At 45.3% G+C, this 21,156-nt stretch overlaps 1 protein-coding gene across 1 annotated transcript in view; it reads right to left on the reverse strand.

Annotated features, from left to right (window-relative positions):
- Positions 1-14,328: 14,328 nt before the first annotated feature.
- The window catches only part of LONRF2 (LON peptidase N-terminal domain and ring finger 2), a 42,991-nt gene continuing 36,163 nt past the window's right edge, over positions 14,329-21,156 (reverse strand). Inside the window, exon 12 of the mRNA XM_054475688.2 lies at positions 14,329-19,716. Coding sequence (XP_054331663.1) covers positions 19,522-19,716 — 195 coding nt within the window. The 3' untranslated portion in view covers positions 14,329-19,521. The remainder of the gene's footprint in view (positions 19,717-21,156) is intronic.

Raw genomic sequence — 21,156 nt, forward strand, 5'->3', positions numbered from 1 at the left:
CTTTGTGCAGGAACTGTGTTGAGTGCTGGGGGCACAGATGCCTCTGGCCAGTCCCCACATCCCAGGTTTCTGAAGATTTCGTCATGACACAGTGACAGTGGAGGGACAACCTCCCAGGTGGGGCGGCCTCTGGGGGCAGGGGGCACCTGTGCAGCCTTGAGCATGGATTTGAGGGCACCCTAGCGTTCCATTTTTGGGGCCTGGGCCAACACGCAGATCTGAGCCTCTGCGGGCCTGTGAGGATGGTTCCGCTCAGCTGGCACCTTGGTTATCTGCTGGGCAGTGGTGACTGCTCTTTCAGGCCACAGTGCATGCCACCAGGCCCATGTTAGGGATCTTAGGTCTCAGGGGTCTGTGGGATACCATGCCCCTCACTCTCCCTGGGTATCCAGGAGTGTGAGACACAGCACACTCTCCTCCCTAGCCAGACCATGGGGATCTCCACCTCCTCCCCTAGAAATAAGGGCACCGTATGCATAGTGCTAGGAGCCAGAGCCCCCACCTCAGGACTGGGAGGAGGGAGAAAAAGGGCCCTGGGGCATGGAGAAATGCCTGACTCACCTCCCAACACACACACACACCCTTTTCCTTCTCCCCAGCCCTAAGCCCTCCCTCCCTGCAGGGAATGTCAGCTGGGTGCAGGTGCTCACCTCATGCATGCTGTGCTGAATCTTCTGGATGCTCCCGCACTGCCTGGCCTGACTCCACCCTTCGGAGGCCATGCACTCTGTGAAAGGGCGGTGGCTGCAGTTGTGTAAATCAGAAGCAGTGGTCCTGCCTGAGACCATGGTCAGGCCAGAGGCAGGGATCCAGGAGGCCTGGGGCCCAGCATAGGCCCAGGTTAGTCTGTGACTTTGGTAGTTCACTCCCTTACTTTGAGTTTGAGTGAGGGGTTGGTGTGCTGTGTCCCCAGGGAAAAATTTCCCTTTGGAAACCCAGAGATTTCAACCTGCAGAGCTCAGAATTCAGGGCATGGGAAGCACAGATGCTCCAAGTGGGCTTCTGGGAGCTGGAGTCAGCACATCTTGGTTTCCAGACCTGAGGGCTTTCTACTGGGGACAAAGTGTCATGTAAAAGTGTTTGATCCCAAGTGCCTCCTGCATCCTGGAGGACAGCATCCCATTCTTGTCAGGTAGTGCCTGTGAGCTGGCACTAGGCCTTTAACAGCCATGCCAATTTCCTATAAGATCAGAAGCTCCTGTCTAGTTCAGTAGGTGACATGCATCCACCATCACAGCCCATGCTGCGTCCTTCACAATGGAGGTGCTATCCACTGCTGATGAAGCCAACACTCCATGAGCCCTGTCATAATGCTTCTGATGGAGGCCCTCTGGTTGGGAGAGAGAAATCTCTACTCAGAGTAGCAGTCAATTTAGATTTCAGAATGAATCAGTGGCCCTTCGGCTTTCTATCAAGTTCAGCATTTTTCTCCATTACTGGCAGATTGGACACTTGGTGGAAGCAGTAGCTACATTATCTTTGGTAAATAGAAGCCTGTGCCATTGGGCTCACTCATAGCCTCCATCCCTGCCACCATTGTGCCAGCACTGGGGGGCCAATGACACAGGCTGGCCCATGTTACCTGACCGAGTCGTTTTGCCTACTTGGCTGCTAGGAGCCTCTTCTGTGGTGGATGCTCTCCAGTGAGCACTATCATGTAATAAGCTGTCATCACGCTCTCCACCCGCCACTCCCATGTGCTCACCCACATGCCTCTACCAGACCTCCCTGCCCCAGATCTTGCAGCCTTTGTCTTTCCAGGCTCCTGAAGCCAGACAAGCCATTTGGCACTGCCCACGAGTCCATGTATATTCTAACTCTGGCCTAGTTTTCCTTCCACACAAAGTGGATGACAGGGTACTCTGCCCCAAATTCTGCCCATTGGGAGCTTTCTCCATCGCTACTGTCTTTCGAGGCCCCCCTTGATCGAGGCTGTATGCAGCTGCCATCTATGTGCAGCTCACACAAACACGTCAAGCCCACTTGAGCATGAACTGAGCTTGGATGTTTTCTTCCTCCTTTGGTTATAAAGAATTCCCCACACAGCCATGGGTAGGAACTGGTAAGATGCAGCGGTACACACATGGCGGATGACAGAGGTCTGAGCTATGTTCGTGCAGTGTGCCCTGGTCCTGCTCGTGTGTGACTGTAGGGATACCACTTTCATCTTAAGATGGATTTTTGCTGACCCGCCTCGTCTTAGGACATGATGGTTCTGCCCAAACCTAACTCATCGGGGCAGCTGTGGCCGCATGTCCACTTTATGTCATGGTCAAGGGCTCTGTCTCCACCAGGGCCCAGCAGCATGCTGGCAGTCTTGAGATTCTCCTATTATAATTTGCCATAAATTCCACACAGCTCCTTTTTTCTGTTGTATTATTTTGCTAGGGTTGCTATAACAAAGTACCACAATTGAAAGGCTTAAACAACTGCAATTTATTTTCTTGCAGTTGGGAAGGCTAGAAGTCAGGATTAAGGTGTCAGCAGGGTTCATCCCCCCTCTAAGGGCTGAGAGGGAAGGGTGTGCTCCAGGCCTCTCTCCTGGGCTTGCAGATGACTGTCTTTCCCGTGTCTTCACATGAGCTTCCTCCCTGGATGTAGTTGTGTCCAAATTTTCTCTTATATGGACACCAGTCATATTGGATTAGGGCCTACCCTAATGACCTCATTTTACCTTTATTAACTCTTCTGCAATGACCATGTTTGGGTCACATTCTAAGGTACTGAGATTTAGGACTTCAACATATGAATTTCTGTGGGAGGGGGATGTCAGCTGACACAATTCAGCCCATAATACCCCCCAGTGATCCTCTTCAAGTCTCAGTCGGCCAGGTGATGTGCCCAAGTGTCAGCGCCCCATGGACCACAGCCTGGGCCCAGTGCAGAGCCCTTTCCTGCTCCTGGCCCTCCCCAAAGCAGGCAGCTTTTCATTTCAACCAGGACACAGGTCTGAGCAGCACTCCCAGATGTGTCATACGCTGCCTCCAAAACCCAAAGAAGTTTACAAGGTACTGTGCTTCTTTCTTCACGGTAGGAGGTGCAAGATGCAGTGATTTGTCCTGAATGCCCCTCATCCCTGCCTCCCTAGAAATTTCGTTCATGTGGCAAAGCCCCTGAATCACTGTAAAGTTTATCTCCCATCCTCTGGAGTGCATGTGTTTTACCCAGGCCTCTGATGTGCTAGCCACTTCTTGCTCATCCAGTTTGATTAGAGTGGCCTCAGTGACGTAATAGATTGTGACTTGATGCTCTACAAATCTTCTAGGTGGTCCAGATCTCTTCCTACTTTAATTATGACAGAGGGCAGGTGGGTCAACATTAGCCCTGAGGCAAAACTATAAATGTACACATTGTCTCATGTGAAGGTAAAGTGCCTCTTTCCTGATAGAAAATGCACTTGGAAAATCAATGTCTGTAAACCATTTGCTACAGTCTAAGTGACTATGTCCTGGCAAAGATATAAAAATACACCTGGCATGGCAGATGGCAATCAGTGCTAATCCTCAGTTGAGTTTAGAAGAGTCTACTCTCATTTTCTAAGGTCAACCAGGAGTTTTCAATGGCAAGACTTATAAGTTAAATAGATAAATGATGGGCTACAACCACACATCCTCTAGATATTTAACAGTGATGCTAAATTCTGCCACCCCTCCTGGGACATGATATTGTTGTTATTTACTGGAGTGGCTGAGGGGAAGAGGAAACAGTTTTGGAGGCTTCCACTTCCCCTCTTCACTGTAATAGCTCTTACCTCTCAGGCCAAGAATACTCTAAAATGTGTCCATTCTGATAATATATTTAGGTACAAGAAAAATGACCTACTGTGACCCAAATCCTGACTGGGGCTGCATTTATTATCTGGTCCCCATGTACCCACTCTAATAGGGGTGTCACAATGATGTTTCATGTCCCTGGAAGCAATGTGGACTTGGACCCCCAGAGTCCTTGAAATCCACCATCTCCCCTTCCCCCACTATACTGTTATCTGAGAGAACGGGTGATGGCACCTCTGGGGGAGGACTGGGGAACCTGGTCATTGTATCTCAGGCCCTTCCTCCTGGAGAGTGGTTCTCTTCTTCAGTCAATGGGTTCTGGGTCTGAAAGCAGCTCAGACATGGAAACCAGACCAAGGGAATGTGAATTTTGATTAGGACCAGGCCCTTTTGCCTCCTCACCATCACTCCTGATTGCTTTTAGTGGTGCTGAGCGGCTACCTACTGGCCATCTATTTTGCCCCGAGGGATGCACTGCTTTAATAACCACCTGTGTACCTATAAGCCAACAGCAGCCCTCCCTCCACTCCCCAAACACAGTGCCTCATCAAAGTCATCGTGCTCACCTGGCTTCTGGTGTTTCCACGTGGCCTCTGTTGTTTTAGAATTGTACCATCCTGATTGCCATGAGGGAGCCGAGTTCTGCAGCAGCCTCTCCTATCATCAGCTCTGGCTTGGATTTCAGTGTGGCTGGTGTCCTTTTCACCAAGATAGTCTCCCATCTCCTGGGCTCCATGTTAGTGTGCTAAATCCTGAATCCTAGGACAGCACTCCCAGATTGGCCAGCTCTCCTTTATTCAATGCTGTATACCAGTCCCCTGGATAAAACACCCTCAGGTTCCCACCAAGCGTACAGTTTCCTGGCTTCTGCTGGTCCACGCTGGCTAAGGTCTTACAGCTTCTGGGGAATATAGTGCTTCCCTCCCCCCACATCAGGCTCAGAACATCCCAATGGGTTTTACTGATATTTCACCCTAGTTACAGGCTAAGTGACCAGGAGGGAAGGTGAGAGTAGATTCCATGAGGAACATGGCATCGGTCCCTGCAAGAAGCAGCTTTTGTACCATTATCTCCAAGCTACTTCTATAGGTTCAGGGGAATCTGAATATTCCGATTCTTCCACTGATTTCAGCTAGTGATTAACTATTCATATATTTTATCTTTTTCCAGATCATTGGCCAATTTTGGCGATAGCTACCCAATTCCATTGTCCTTATAGTTATGATTTACTCCATATTTCTCAAAGGGCTGATAGATTGCAGGAGCTAGTACACCATCCCAGTTCACGACCAGTGAACGTTTTTGTAGGGAAAAGAAAGATCAGACTGTTACTGTGTCTATGTAGAAAAGGAAGATATAAGAAACTCCATTTTGACCTGTACCCTGAACAATTGCTTTGCCCTGAGATGCTGTTAATCTGTAACTTTAGCCCCAACCTTGAGCTCACAGAAACATGTGTTGTATGGAATGAAGGTTTAAGGGATCTAGGGCTGTGCAGGATGTGCTTTGCTAACAAAATGTTTACAGGCAGTATGCTTGATAAAAGTCATCACCATTCTCCATTCTTGAGTAACCAGGGGCACAATGCACTGCGGAAAGCTGCAAGGACCTCTGCCCTGGAAAGCCAGGTACTGTCCAAGGTTTTTCCCCATGTGACAGCCTGAAATATGGCCTCATGGGATGGGAAAGACCCGACCATCCCCACAGCCTGACACCCCTGAAGGGTCTGCGCTGAGGAGGATTAGTAAAAGAGGAAGGCCTCTTGCAGCTGAGATAAGAGGAAAGTCTCCGTCTCCTGCCTGCCCCTGGGAACGGAATGTCTCGGGATAAAACCCGATTGTACATTTGTTCTATTCTGAGATAGGAGAAAAACTGCCTTGTGGTGGGAGGTGAGACATGTTGGCAGCAATGCTGCTTTGTTGCTCTTTACTCCACTGAGATGTTTGGGTGGAGAAAAGCATAAATCTGGCCTACGAGCATGTCCAGGCATAGTACCTTCCCTTGAACTTATTTGTGACTTTGCTCACGTTTTCTTGCTGACCTTCTCCCCACTATCACCCTGCTCTCCTGCCACACTCCCCTTGCTGAGATAGTGAAAATAGTAATCAATAAATACTGAGGGTACTCAGAGACTGGTGCCGGTGCAGGTCCTCCATATGCTGAGCGCCGGTCCCCTGGGCCCACTTTTCTTTCTCTATACTTTGTCTCTGTGTCTTTCTTCTCAGTCTCTTGTTCCATCTGACGAGAAATACCCACAGGTGTAGAGGGGCTGGCCCCCTTCACGTTTTAAAAATTGGACTGTCACTTCATGACGGGGCTGTGTTCCACCTACCACCAGTGATAGGGGTTCTTATTGCTAGAAAAGTGATGAGTGATCCAGTTCCAACCCCCACTCCTGGTACTAACTAACCATTGCAGGCTGGCTCTAGGGAAGCAGATCTGAGACAAGGACTTAGCAGTCAAGATACTTATTAAGGAGTGTTCTTGGGACTCATGCCTAAAGAAGGAAGTGGCTGTGGGCAAAGGGAGAAGTCCAGCTGTCCTGCAGGTGCAGTGACAGTATCAGTTGAGCTCAGAGCTCAGAGCAACCTGGCCTTTCAGAGTTGTCCCATGTGTGGCTGAGATGGCTAGGCCTTTATGCAATGACTTTGATCAGTCACAGAATGTTAACTTTCCCAAAAAGGGAGAGCCTTTTGGTGAGGTGGCACTGTGAAGGGGTGGGCAGCCAAAAGCCACTACCAGCAGAGCTCCCTGCAGCAGCAGCAGCAACCAGTCTCTCACTGAAGGGGAGGTGGGCCATGGACCATGGGTGCCCACCACAGAGAAATATGTTGTATCAGTAAAAATTAAACCTTTCCCATGGAGAGCACTGAGATTTGGGGGATGCTTCTTACCACAGCATCATGTAGGCCATCCTGACTGAAACACCTGACTTCGTGTGGAAAGGAAGGAAAAGATCTCAAGAACATAAAGAGGCACCTGTCCAGAAGCACACACTTGTTCACTTTTAAACACGTTCATTCAATAGTCATTCTGAGCATATTCAGGTGGGTGAGTGAGGTGGACAGTTTTGTTTATAATAAACCTTGGTTAGTTTTCACCAAATCCACTGGCTCAGGCCCCAGTCAGTGGACACAGTCACTGGGCCTGGAGGGAAGCCCAGCTGGGGACACCGAGGTGGGCCACAGGGCCGGGAGAGGGCAGCTTTCTGGAGGAAAAGCCAAATGTTAAAATCAAATTAAATAAAAAATTTAGTTTCTCAGCCACACTAACCACATCGTCAGTGCTCAACAGTGACATGTGGCTGGTGGCTACCATACCGTACAGCACAAATACAGAGCATGTCTAAGTACTCGTTTTCCTTATGACTCCGAGCTTTATTTCCAACAATGTCCGTCATCACAGAAAGTTTCGTCCAACAGTGCTGAAGGATTTAAGATTAGTCACTGCATGAGGAAGCAGGAAAATGCCTGATCCTTACAGCTCATATATAAAAGACTTCATCAGAGGTTTTCCCAGATTTGACAACAATCCTATTTAGATGACATTACCTATAATGACTTGTGAAAACTGAAACTTTTAGTCTATGATTTTTGCCCCATATCCATGTTAGAGGAAGAACCGGAATATCATTCTCTTTAGTAACCAACACAAGATTGTCCTAAGAAGAAAAAGATGATCGAAGAGTATGCAGGGTTACGTGCGGTGGCTCATACCTGCAATCTCACACTTTGGGAGGCCAGGGTGGGAGAACTGCTTGAGCCCAGGAATTTGAGACCAGCCTGGGCAACACAGCAAGACCTCGTCTCCATAGAAAGCAAAAAAATTAGCCGGGTACTGTGGCATGCACTTGTGGTCCCAGCTACTCAGAAGGTTGAGGCAGCAGAATCCTTTGAGCCCAAGAGGTTGAGGCTGCAGTGAGCTATACTTGTACCACTGCCTTCCAGCCTGGATGACACAGCAAGACCCTGTCCTCCAAGAAGAAAATAAATAAATTAAATAAATAAATAAATAAATAATCAAACCAGAGTATGTAGGTTAAAAAAAAGAAAAAAAAGAAGATGGAAAAGGTATCATAAAGCTGCCAGGAAGTTGATAAAAATACTTTTCAGTATTTTGTAGACTGCATTATGCTGTTTTAAATATTTTAATTTATGCCTTTAAAAATTCCAAATAAATATATGCTTTCACAGTTAACTCAGTATTTGCAATTCTTATTCCTTTTCTTAAGAAGCCCTACTCCCTTCCTCCCAAATAAACAACTATACAAGCTTCAGTTCTTATTAAATCTTATCTGCCTTGGATAGAAATGATTTTTAAAAGTAATTATGGTTTTAAGCCAAAGCCATTGGCAGTCCTCCCCTTTCCTTTTTTCTCCTACTAAAATTAAATTGGAATCGTTCCACATCTGCACTGCATTGAATACTGTTCCTCTAAAATTCATGTCCACTAGAACCTGTGGATATAACCTTATTTGGAAATAGAGTCTTTGCAGATGTAATCAAGTTAAGATGAGGTCATCCTGGATTAGGGTGGAAGTTAAATCTAATGACTGGTGTCCTTATATAAGGAAAGGGACATCTGGACACAGACACACAGAGGGAAGAAGGCCGTGTGACGATGGACACGGAAACTGGAGTGATGTGGCCGCTGGCCAAGGAAGGCTGAGGTCGGCCAGCAGCCACACCAGCTGGAGGAGGTGAAGGAGGAGTTTTCCTGGGGCCTTCAGAGAAAGCCCTGCCCTACTGGCACCTTGGCTTTGGATTTCTAATGTCCAGAAATGTGAGTGAAGAAAACTGATTTATTGTGAAAAGCCGTTAGTCTGTGGTGATATGTTAGTACATCCCTATGACACAAACACAAAGGCCTAGGCACTCATTTGATCTAATTTCTCATCAGTCTAGCCTATTACTTAGGTGTGATTATTTATTAAAGAACATTTACAACACTGTAAGTTTTATTCAGTTCAAATATCACATATTAGATATACAATACCAATTAATTGAAATGAACAGTACAAGAATACATGAAGTAAATATCATAACATTTAAGTTTCGTCTCACTTAGGCAACAAGAAATGCTGAGTATTATTATTACACATTCAAACCAGACTTAAACTTCAGAAACAGAAGGCCAGATGAGTGACCTGTATCACACGATATGGCAACACATCACCTATCTCCAAACAAGAAAAAGCATGATTATTAAGTTTATCTACACCGGCTTGTTTATTCAAATTTGCTTTTCTTATTAAACAGAAAAAAAAATACACATTCAATTCCTAATTGGTAAAATCATTTCACAACTCTAAAATTAAGATGCTAATGACACCACTCTCCACTAGCATGAAAGAACAATATATGAATAGACTACACAGCTTTCTAACCTATTAACAGGTTCTTATTTTCAGAATTGAGTGGGAAATTGTGTGTGGGGTAAACAGTATGAGAGAGAAGTCGGTCACTGGTTGAACTGTTCACAGTACAAAAGGTGACAAAACTATGAAAGTGAAAACACTATGGTAAATAATGAAGGCCCCAATGCAATTTTTAAAAATGATCCCTGAAAAGCAAAAGGTTAGAGATACTCATGTTGCAAACTCCATCTCCATCCTTCAAAGGTCACGTGTGCCAACCAATCCAGACTCATGACAGTACTTCCTCAGGGTTCTCTATTATGATCAGGCCCAATCCTTCACCTTGGGGGCTGTCGTAGTACCCCAGAGCCTCACATGCCTCTCCCAGCCCCTCCCTGCTCCGAGTGACTGAGAGAAGCTTCCTTTGCTGCAGAGCTGCAGGCAGGTGCTTCTGCTTCTGAGCTCCTAAACACACCAAGGGGTGCTTGAAGGTCCAGGCCCGCCCCTCTCTAGAGGAAAAACCTACTCATTTGAGACTACAAACCTCTTCCAGAAGCTGTAACCTCAAATGCTAGAATGAGCTTATATTAATCATGCTTTTTTATAATGTATAATGTTTTCACATCTCGAGGACCTCACTGACTGGGGAGAGACCGCCCTTCCCAGGGCAAGCCAATTCTTAGAGAGAGCAAAGGGGTCCCTTGGGAGTGCACCTTTGCACACTAACCAATTTAGAGTCCATCTCCTCGATCTGACTCTTCCACCACAGAAGGCAGTATCTCCTCGCGGTAATCACCCAGGGCCAGGCACCAGGCAGCTGGAGACCACCCCTGTAGCTACCGCCCAAGACATTCAAATCTGCCAATCCTACACTCCGCCCCCGCCCGTCTTCGCCTTTGCCATGGAGACACAATGGAAAGCTGCTCGCCTAGTTCTGCCTCCTGAGCACTCCAGTGCCGCCTCCTCCTGTGGCCCTGCACGGCCTGGTGCACTCCTTTTCTCCAGAAATGCAAGTAACAAACTTTTCTTTCAATGACATCAGCCTCTCCTTTATGAGTTAAACATGTGGGTACATTTTGATACCACAGGCACAGTGAGCAGGGTGAGTCCACGTGTGGCAGAGAGCATGCCTCGCCTCTTGGCTGTGGGCAGCTAATTGGACCCACCCTGGGGAACATGGCTGCTGCTGGCATGTTTGCACTTTGGCTGCATCACGTATGCTGTGTCTGCCAGAGTGTCTGTGACAGTCCAGGCTAAATTATAAGAGGACTGAGCTCATTCAGTCCTTGGTGCTGCAGACTAGGGTGATGTCAATTGCAGTCCCCTACACAGGACCTTCTGGGTATAATTGTATAATTGGATGCACTGGGTCCCTCTGAATTCCCTACCTGGGCATACCTACTTCCTTGGCTGGTGGTCTCAGGGCAATGAGGGTAACTCCCTCCACAAGGAGCAAGGAACGGCTTTCCCTGCGAGTTTGTGTTGGATGAGTCTGATAACTGAGCCAGCAACGCTGAAGTCAGTGGTGGGCTGCTCACCTGCGGGGCCCTCCCCCAGCATCCAGCGAGGAATTAATCGCACTCCTGGGCAAAGGATCTGGGTGCTGGTCTCCAAAGCGCTGCAGGGACCCTCTGGCCATGTGGCCGGTAAGAGGCACCCTCCTCACAGAAATGACAGCCGCCAAAAGGTTTAAATGTTGCTTTAAGAGCCTTGCAGCTGTTGTGACTCATTCCTCAATCCAGTGGGACGCAAAGGATCTATCCATAGAGACCAGTGGATCGAGGTTTAAGGAAAAGGGGAAGGGGTGGGACACTTTGTTCCCACTCCCCTGAGACCTGCAGAAGCCCCTGAGCTATGTGAGCCTGTAACCACCCCCCCGCCAATGTGCCTGGGCACTCTGAACACCCTGCCTCTCAACATGCTAGGACCGCCTCCTTCGAACTAAATTTCCACAAAATCAGAAAAAAAGGAAAAAGCGAGAAAAGCCTAGGTACAAGGTGAAAAAAATTAAAGGTAACTAAATAGACTGTGTCTATTTATGTGTGTGTATGCATATACATACATATACACACATACACACATGTAGATAGGCTATTTTAATGCAAATATATAATAAATTGTACATGTGTATGTACATATGCAGCTAAATTGACGGTTCCCAATCTGATCCAATTAGAAATCCAACACTTATACACTAAAAATGTATACAACAAATTATATATTAATATTACATATAAATAAGATGTATATACTAAAACATTTAACCAAAAGATAAAAGGGTGCCTATTGGCTTTTGTGTCTCCATAACTTAGGTTCTAAATTAATTGTAACATTTGCTAAAATGTACCCATTGACAAAGCTTCATAGTCTTTATACTGGGGCTCAAATTACAGTTATACCCAGAGAACCCACTAAATCTAAACATTGTACACCTATAATCTTTTAAAAAAAGGCAACTAAATATAAAATGGGGGTGGAGGGAAGGTGTGCTTCACTTTAACTGTAGCCTGTCTAAATTTCCCGTGGTCATAGTACCCAATGCCCTAATATCCCATATTGAACACAGACACTCTAATAAAACAAATAATAAATTAAAATTAAAGTCAGTCTTTGGCAGTTATAAACTAGCTTGATAAAATGATGCCCCATGGACCTCCAGTTAAAACAGTTAATATGAGGCCTTCAAGGATTAAAATTTACTGATTAATAAAGGGGTGATTATACCCTTGTTTCTTCATTGAACAGCCCAATTTTTCCTATCCTTAAACCTAGAAAAAAAAAAAGTGTGCCTCATGGTGGATTACTACAACCTTATTGCTGCGGTCCCATCCATTACCCAATTTCCATTATTATTAAAATTATTAATTCTATACAATAAATAACTGGCCAATATTTTGCTCTTACAGATTTGGCTAACATGTCCCATTAAGTGTCTACTTGCACAGCTTCTCAGCTGCAGTTTGTCTCCTGCCCTGAGGGGCACATACACCTTTGCAGGCCACCCACAGGGAGCTCCACAGCTTTGCCACGGCACACAATCTCTGCAGACAGGGTCTTCACCACATCCACCTTCTCCAGGAGCACAAATGAGGAGACTCATTGTCACACTCATTAAGGACATACAAGTCCAACATCTTTAAATACTTTTGAGGTTCTGATGGCAATGTAGTCCTCATTTACAAATTTTACCTAATTTTCTTGCTGCTGCTTACAAATCAGCTTGCTTTAAATGGGGCACCCTCCAAAAACCACCTCTAAAATCAAGCCTTAAAATCCATGGGCACTCCTGTTGGTGCCCTCAGAGACTCCTTCATTATAGAAGCTCTGGCAAGCTCTATGCAGGCCTGGAGTCTCTGGCCCACTTAGGATGGACATAAGGTGCCCAAAGGCTTCAGATGCAAGAAACTATCCCTCTCAGCCTCATGCTACCCTATTAAAGCAGTAAATGGCTGGATGCTTACTGGGCTCTCCTGGACACAGAGGCCCTCAAAGACCTAAGCCTAGGATCCCAATCTCCAGCTGTCCATTATAAACACCTGACAAGCTCAGCAAAACTACTGATGCCTCCTTAACACAGGACAGAGTCAAGCCTGGGCCCTCTGGTGTATTCTACCCGCAGGAGGGTGGTCTCCCATGTCCTCAGTCCCTTGTGAGGTCATCCTTCCACAGACCCCTTGGTGTCCCTTAGATTAACTGAGTGAACAGCAGTGGGAGTTCACAGAGGGTACAGATGGCATTGCCAACCCTCATATAAATTATGGAGCCCAAGAGAATGTTGCTGCTTCCCATCCTTTAGCCAGCATGCCCTGATACAAAACAGAACCCAAAAAACAACACATGTGGCCAAAGTTAGGCAGTCGTCTTAACGCTGGATGCCCTGGTCAGCACAGGGCCCCAGCTTCACATTTATGGCCAACTGTTGGACCATTGCCCAAGAGTTGCCCCCTTCAGGATGAAAAACTCTGGGACTCTTCCTCACAGATACCCCAAATCCAAATCTAAATCACATCTCTCCACAGGTGCTACAGCTGGGATTCGAGGTCTTGCCGGGACACTCCTTCATCTCTTCAGAGTGGCAGGCATCACGGGAAGTCACCGAGACACACATGCCACTTCTCGGAATCCACAATGCTGGGCTCTGGGCAAAGGCATTCGCTACAACTTCCACAGCCCTGATAGGTTCCACACAATCGGTTTCATGAAGACACACAATGGTCTCCTCAAACAACTCCATTTCAAATTCTGGTCTGCAAACACACCCCAAAATAGGCCTCTATCTTGCACCACAAACCTGAATCTCTCTTAATTTAGGGCATCTCGGCTGACTCACACCTCACACAAACTTTAAAAAACATTACCATGTTCCCCTTTCAACATAAAAAGACGGCTATGTCTTGCATTCTTGTATATAAAAGCTCATTACATATTAGGGCCTTCCATAATGTTTCCCCCTATTCCTATAAATTTTGGATCTTGTCCCCACCCCATCAGGGCTGGAGCCCAGAGAGAAAACACATTCTCTCCTGGACCCACTAACCCCAGGGCTCCCACAGGCCGTGCAGCTGCTCATCTGATACGGGACCCATTTGAGCCTAAACTTCCACCAAAAAGCAAGAACCAAAACCCTATCAAGCACAGCTGCACACATTCTGGGGTCTATTGATCTTGTCACCACTGATGTGGGGGCTTTCGCTGGTTTATGATCCAGAGGCCCAGACCCTCCAGGTAAGCCACTGTTTCAACCAAACGCGGCAAATGCTGGGACCCACATCAGCATGAGTGGGGGTCCGCTTAGAAAGGAGACCCCATGTCTCACATCCCAGAAGACATTTCCCAGCCCAGCAGCTCATGGCTGAAGATGACGTGGCCCCAGCCACGACCTCGCCGTGGGAGATAACTTTGTCCCAGATATTAAAACCTCTGCCCTAGCGATGCCCACAGGCTGCCTCTCATGAGGCACAAAGCGGGCACATGACATGTTTGCTGTTCTTCCTTTTAACATTGAGGAGTCCACTAATGCTGATACACGCCCTGCTTCTGCCAAAACATGGCCCCCCACACTGCCATGTCTAAATGGAAATTCTGGTAGAAGGGACTACTCTCTGTACCATTCTAAAACTTAAGGGAGCATCTTACTTTCCCAGGAGGTAACTGTCCCCTATCAGTCAACTCCTCAACCCCTGGGGGAGGAGCACCCACCCGCAGTACCTTCTCCTACCACCCCAGCCTGCTTTCCACCACGACTTCCTGCCCTGGGTCTCCACAGCCACTCCCTCCTTGTGGTGACACATGAACACCACGAGTCTCTACTTATCCTTTACTCAACTATCAGTGCACACCCCCAGCCACACAACTGCCAGAACTGCCACCCCGAGCTGAGAAACACTGCGATATCATCATCAGACTCATATGTTTAACATGTTAACAACTGCACCAAGAAATGTTAGAGGCCGCCCCCCCCACCCCACAAACTGCAGAACTATGTTCTTGACTAATGCCATACACATGACAGACTCAGCTATGGGCCAGCCTAAGGGACTCCTGTATCTTCACGTGTCTTCCTCCTTTCTACTCTCAGAATAAAACGTTTTCTATGCTCTTCAGTATGCCCTACTCTTTAAAAGTTTCTGCTATCAAAAGTGACCTTAGTATGTCAAAACAGCAGAGGACCAATTGTATGAATCATGATTTCTATATTTTATGATATTTTGACATCTCAGGGGCCTCACTGACCCGGGAGAAACTGCCCGTCCCAGGGTGAGCCAATTCTTAGACATAGCAAAGGGCTACCCTGGGAGCAAAGTGACCAATCCAGAGCCCATCCTCCTCCACCTGGCTCTTACAACCTAGGAGGCAATATCCCCCACCCTAACGACCCAGGGCTAGGTGCCAGATGGCTAGAGACCACCCGTATAGCCTAGAGTCTGAGCTGTTATTCAAACCAGCCAGTCTAAGCTATTTCCCTGCCCTTTCCTGCAGAACACACAGTAGAGGGTCTGAGCCACGTTCGTCCTCACTCCTGCTTCTGCCTGTCTCCCGTGCTTCCCCTCATGGCCCGGTGTGGTCTGCTGGGCCTCTCTTTCTTTCATTTCTGCAGGAATTGTGAGGAACAGTAAATGCTGTCAATGGCATCCACCTCTCTGCGTCCTCAATCAGTTACTTTTATCAGACCTGGGTGCAAATTCGAGTTTATGTCCCCAACTTGGGGGAGTGCAATGGTGGCACTTCAATTTCTTCACTATCTGTGCTCACCTAAAAGCTGAGCCACCACTAAAAGGCTATTTTATAGAATTCAGCAGTTGAGAAGTGAAAGTCAAGGTGTGGGTGAGGTGAGAAGTTGTAAAGGGAAAAAGACTTTCCCCTGGGAGTCAGAGCCAGCGCTGCGAATGAAGTGTCTCACCCCAGTAGAGAGGGGGTGATGCTGGCAAAGGGGTTCGGTTATCTCCTTGTGTGGGCGATGGTTCACACAGCTCATCCTTCCCATCCAGAGCCAGCTTCCCTGGGAATTAGATTTTGGTGAGCAACAGAATCAGAATGTGGACTTTGGGAAGGACGATGTTGAAGGGGAAGAACTCCTTCCACTGGCTGCCGCTGCTCTCTATGCTAAAAAATGGGGAGATGGGCTGGGCGCAGTAGCTCACGCCTGTAATCCCAGCACTCTGGGAGGCCGAGGCGGGCAGATCACGGGGTCAGGAGTTCGAGACCAGCCTGACCAACACGGTGAAACCCCATCTCTACTAAAAAAAAAAAATAAAAATAACAAAAATTAGCTGGGTATGGTGGCACGTGCCTGTAATCCCAACTACTCAGGAGGCCCAGGCAGGAGAATCACTTGAACCCGGGAGGTGGAGGTTGCAGTGAGACGAGACTGTGCCATTGCACTCCAGCCTAGGCAACAGAGTGAGACTCCATCTCAAAAAAAAAAAAAAAATGGGGAGACGGGGACCTCCCTACCCTACTCAGTAGTTACACTGGGGAAAAATAAAACTCTGTGCTTTCAACTAAAAAAAATCACCCACATTTATTTTCTTCTAATTTGCTATCACCTTTCTTCTTCATATCTTTCACATTTCTTCTTATTTGATAGATGGTATTCAAATTTTGAAGAGTGGTATTTACCCAAGTAATTTAAGTGGTGGGGCACAAAAGAAAACAAGAAGGAGAAGAAACAGACGGGTATTTTTTAAAGCACTTAAAAATTATAACAAATTCTATGTAATACAGGCAATGGAGTATTTTGATGGTAACAACTGCCAATTTTCCAAAAAGTTTATAATAGAGTGATAATATCATAGTTCATTGTAATTCTACCATCCATAAACTTCAATTGCTCCTTGATGATTCAAAAGTCCTGTGGTAAGACTTAACATATATTAAGAGTTGAGATACAATTTGTTAAACAGTCTTGGTGTGTTTTTTGTTTGTTTTTGTTTTTGTTTTTGAGAGAGGGAGGAGGTTTAAGTGCAAAAAGGACACATTTGTGACCCTAAAAATGAGATAATACTGTTGAATTTGGTACATGAATTGGTTAAGAATTATTGTGTTTCTATGGATAAACCTTAACATTTTAAATTATTTTCTTCTGAAACTTTAAAAAGTATCCTAACTGTCAATTCTGAAGATGAGGACACACACGGGGGATGGGATATGCTAAAAATGCCACGGGCTTTCAGAAAGCTGCCTTTGGGATCTTACTTGCATTTCAAAGACACAGGCAGGTTTGGGCGATGAATGGAAAAACACCGAACAGAATGTATTGTTCCTCAAGAAGAAAAATGACTCCCTGACGCTGCTATTACTCTTTTCTGCTTTTATTCCAATGTAACAAGAGCATGCCTATTGGAGCACTTTCAGTACAATTAAGCTGGAATGTCCTGACGTTGAATGAGAGATTACATTATTTTCTGAGAAATCCTTAGAATTGGCATCTCCCCAACAGAAAACAGGCAGAAGGGGGCAGGCGGAGGAGGAAGCAGACCCTTCTGCTTCAGCTTAATTGGTAGCAAACTGAAGCTGGGGGGTTGTTTTTTTTAGGTTTGTAAAAGGAGGCTTCCTTCATGACATGACCGTAGGATGCTGTCACCCTGACCCGGTTCCTGATGCGTGATGTTTCTAAGTGCTCAGTAAGTACCAATCTACTCCCACACTGCAGTATGTGGGGGTGTGATGCTGAACGGAGAGAGCACGATGTGATCATAGTTAATTCCCTCTGGTATCAAAAAAATAAAAACCTCTCTATCAAAAAATAAAAATGTATGTTGCTCTCGTCTGCGTCATCATTGTTGTTCAGACTTTTACATAACATGCAGAATGAGAAGACTCAGAAAGCCAGGCAGAATCATGAAGAAATAACTGAATAGTTCTGATTCCAAGAACTGTGTGACCTTATGACATTTAAAGAGTGAGGAAGAGAAAGCAATAGGTTCCAAATATTATAGCAAGCATACCAACTTAACTTCAGGAAGGCTCGTGGAGAAGCTGTGATCACATTATGGTTATTTAGACACTTCCAAATGGAAATGGCATTGATAACTATTCAGCTGTGATATGAAGGTACAAAAAAATTTTCCTAAAGGGAAAGGCAGAGAATGGTCAATGCATACTGATTTTCATGAACCACTTCTGGTAAAGGTCTTCTGGCATGTGAGATGCATTTTGTTTATTTTATTCCAATCAATGAATGATTCAGTTACTCCAATCAAATGATCGGGTTAGGTTATAATGCCTAAGAAAGTTGAATACTATTGTTAATGCATAAATTAATAAAATCTCTTAGAAATCACTTGGCCAAACTGCCATTAAACCATCTCAAGACGATATTTGAGATTCACAATAAGCGAGGCACTTGAAACATTGGATTGGAAAATACTTTCACATTTTCTCTTTACAATTAAGTGATGCTGGTATTTTCTAACTCCCATGATAAGACTGAGTTTTATCTACTGAAAACTAAAAGAAAAATTCATAATATTATGAAGTCTTTCTAATAAAATGCTTGATGGATTGATATACCATCAACATTGTATATTATGAGATATATATTTTTTAAAACTAAAAAATCACCTTCAACGAACAAAGCAAAACTTGCAGCTGTGATGTGCTCTTCAGTGGTCGTGACCCTCTGGTTAAGAATGTCCACCTTACAGACGAGGAAGCGAACTAAATGCACCAGCTGGTTGGGCCAGAGAGAACATGTGAGTATCTCAGATTCAGTTATTCCAATCAATATCACCAATGTGCATTACAGGATGGAAGTCATACTACTGTCCTTTAACAGATAACACCTGGTCTGATCACCGTAAAACTTTCTTTCAAAAAAATAAAGATAATTTTAGGTTGGTGTTGGAGAAAAACTTACTGAATATTTACATCCCATACCGGCCATCCTCCTTTCATATATTCTGATCTATTTTCCTGGAATAGATAGATTACCATGGCATGGCAGATTTTTAATGTTTTTGTATATTGATAAATGGATAGTAAACTGAAATTTACTGATGGGGCTGATTTCTAATGCAAATCTCAATAGAAAAAGATGACTGTTTCCTAAATGCTTAGTAATCATTGATCAATGAAACAAGGTTCTACTTTCAAAGCATTCTTTGCACTTGGTGGTTTTATGTTTGACATCCCACTGCATATACAATTTTAACTCACTTTAGTGTGTGTGTATATATATATATATCTCCTCAAGTGAATGATACTGTTCTCAGGTTTTTCTATATCCAAGGTATACTTTCTTATGTTTTGACATTCATTTGATTACAACATGCAATTTACAACACCTGGGACTACAACAGGACGTTACACACAGTTCTATCCAGAGGCTACTACTTCTTGGGTAAGGACTAGTTTGGGCTCCTGCACTGAACAATGGTGTGATTATTCAATTTCACAGACAACTTCACAGCAACACGCAAAGCCTAAGTGTAGTTTTGGTTAGCCTGTGTTCTAAGAAATCCACTTCCAGATAAAAACGTGGTTCCCCCATATTGTCTACACACTAAAGCATGCCTTTACCATCTGGCAGAGCAAGATACTGACTGGGAAGCGAATGCTTCTTTCTCGTGAAACCCAAACCACATGTAAACCATCTGCAGGGTCCTGTGCTGTCAGTGAACTGCATTCCCCAAGTACCTGCTTCCAAGAGATTTTCTTAGGTTGTTTTCCAACTATGGGCTCCATTCAGACTTCATGCTAACCTTATACAAGGTCAGATCCCACCAGACACAGAACTGTCATTTTTGAGGAGGACTCAATGTTTGGCAAGCGTCCCATTTTGGAACCTTATCCACAAGCACTTGACAAAGCACAATGAATGGACGGCTATTCGTCTGTGCCTGACATTTATAAAAGTACAAGGGCTGCCAGAAACCTTGACAGAGAGAAAAATCAATTATTTCTCTCCCTGGCATTAGCCAGCTCTTGCCGACTATTCATCTTACGCGTGATGATGACTAATATCCGTCGGATGGCAAGGAGCCGCTCTTTGAGCGAGGTCATGCCGAGGATGGCCAGCTGAGCCTTGCGCTCCAGGGGCAGCACGGCCAGGATCCACCAGGACCAGGCAGGGCCGCTGGGATTACTCTGCAAAAGAGATGAGGGGAAAGCAAGGTTAACACTGAAAATTCAAGCCTGTTCCCCAACACAGTCTTTTGCTCCATCAACAGACATGTGAGCAAGAATTAAATGCCATCTTGTATTTTAGGGCTACTTCACAATTAATTCAGCTCTCAAAATACGTAGTTTACTTTTACAGTACACATTTAAAGGTGGGGGAACTCACAAAAGGAAGAGCCTGCAAAGAGAAGCATCTTCCATGGGGACATTCTATGAATTAGTTGCTTCTGTTCTCTCAAGCTTTCAGTTAAGAGTATATACTGGTCAGAGGAGAAGACCATCACTTTCACCTTCACTTTCCAATGTTCTGTGCTATTATTTTTTATGTCTTAAGCATGCCATATAAAGCATAATATTATAAGGGCTAAAAGTATGTGTATAAGTTTGAGTGACATCCTCAATGTGGCAAATGAGTATATGTATGAAACATATATATGTATGCATGTCGTATGCAAGAGTTATCAGAAATTATATACATAAGAATTATTATGCCACCAAATAACCTTTATTTCACATAATCAAACAAAGCAATTCTAGACTAAGTGCTAGGCAAAAGTCGATCATCAACTTGTTCTCAATATTCTTGGTACTGGAACCAAGATATGCAGGCCTTTTTGTTTCCAGGGTCTAGGATTCTTAACCCTATTCCTCCTCCAAAAATGTGCAGGATGCCAATAAGAGCTGGGAGGGTGAACTCTGGAGTCACCTTAGTTTAGGGTGAGATAGATTATGCTGGAGGATTAGGAACAGCACTGTAGCCAAAGCTCACCGGGGGTAGCCCAAGTCACTGTGAGGAAGACATCAACCTGCCCTTCAGAGGGAGAAAGGCACAGATGGAGAAAACAACCTTTTATACAGATTCACACTCTTTTCCCCACCTCATCTCACAGAGAAAGAAAAAAACTGAGTAGCACGCTTAATGGGAAGGACCTAATGTAAAAATTGATGTATTACCTAAAATCCCTCTGTAGTCATGAGAAAAATGGTCCCCCATATGGTACCTTATATGGCAGAGGGAATTGGAGGATGTGCTTCAATTAAGGACTTTGGGATAGGGGGATTATCCTGATGGGCCCAATGTGTTCATATAGGGTCCTTTCTGGGCTGTGGTCAGAGGGACATGTGGCTTTGGAAGAACGGTCAGAGAGAAGCAACACTGCAGGCTCTGATGGAGGAAGGAAGCCGAGGAATGCCACCAGCTTCTACAAGCTGCAAAGGCAAGGAAACAGACTCTCCCCCACAACCTCCACACAGGAACGCATGCTGCCATCACCCTGATCATAGTCTGGTCTGCAGAACCAGGACTGGAAGATAATACATATGTGTTGTTTTAAGCTACCATGTTCGTGAAATTTCTTAACAGCAGTAGTAGGAAGCTAATATACCTGCCAAGTAGAGATTGATTAA

The sequence above is a fragment of the Pongo pygmaeus genome, chromosome 12 (assembly GCF_028885625.2).
Source record: "Pongo pygmaeus isolate AG05252 chromosome 12, NHGRI_mPonPyg2-v2.0_pri, whole genome shotgun sequence".
Classification (NCBI taxonomy): domain Eukaryota; kingdom Metazoa; phylum Chordata; class Mammalia; order Primates; family Hominidae; genus Pongo; species Pongo pygmaeus.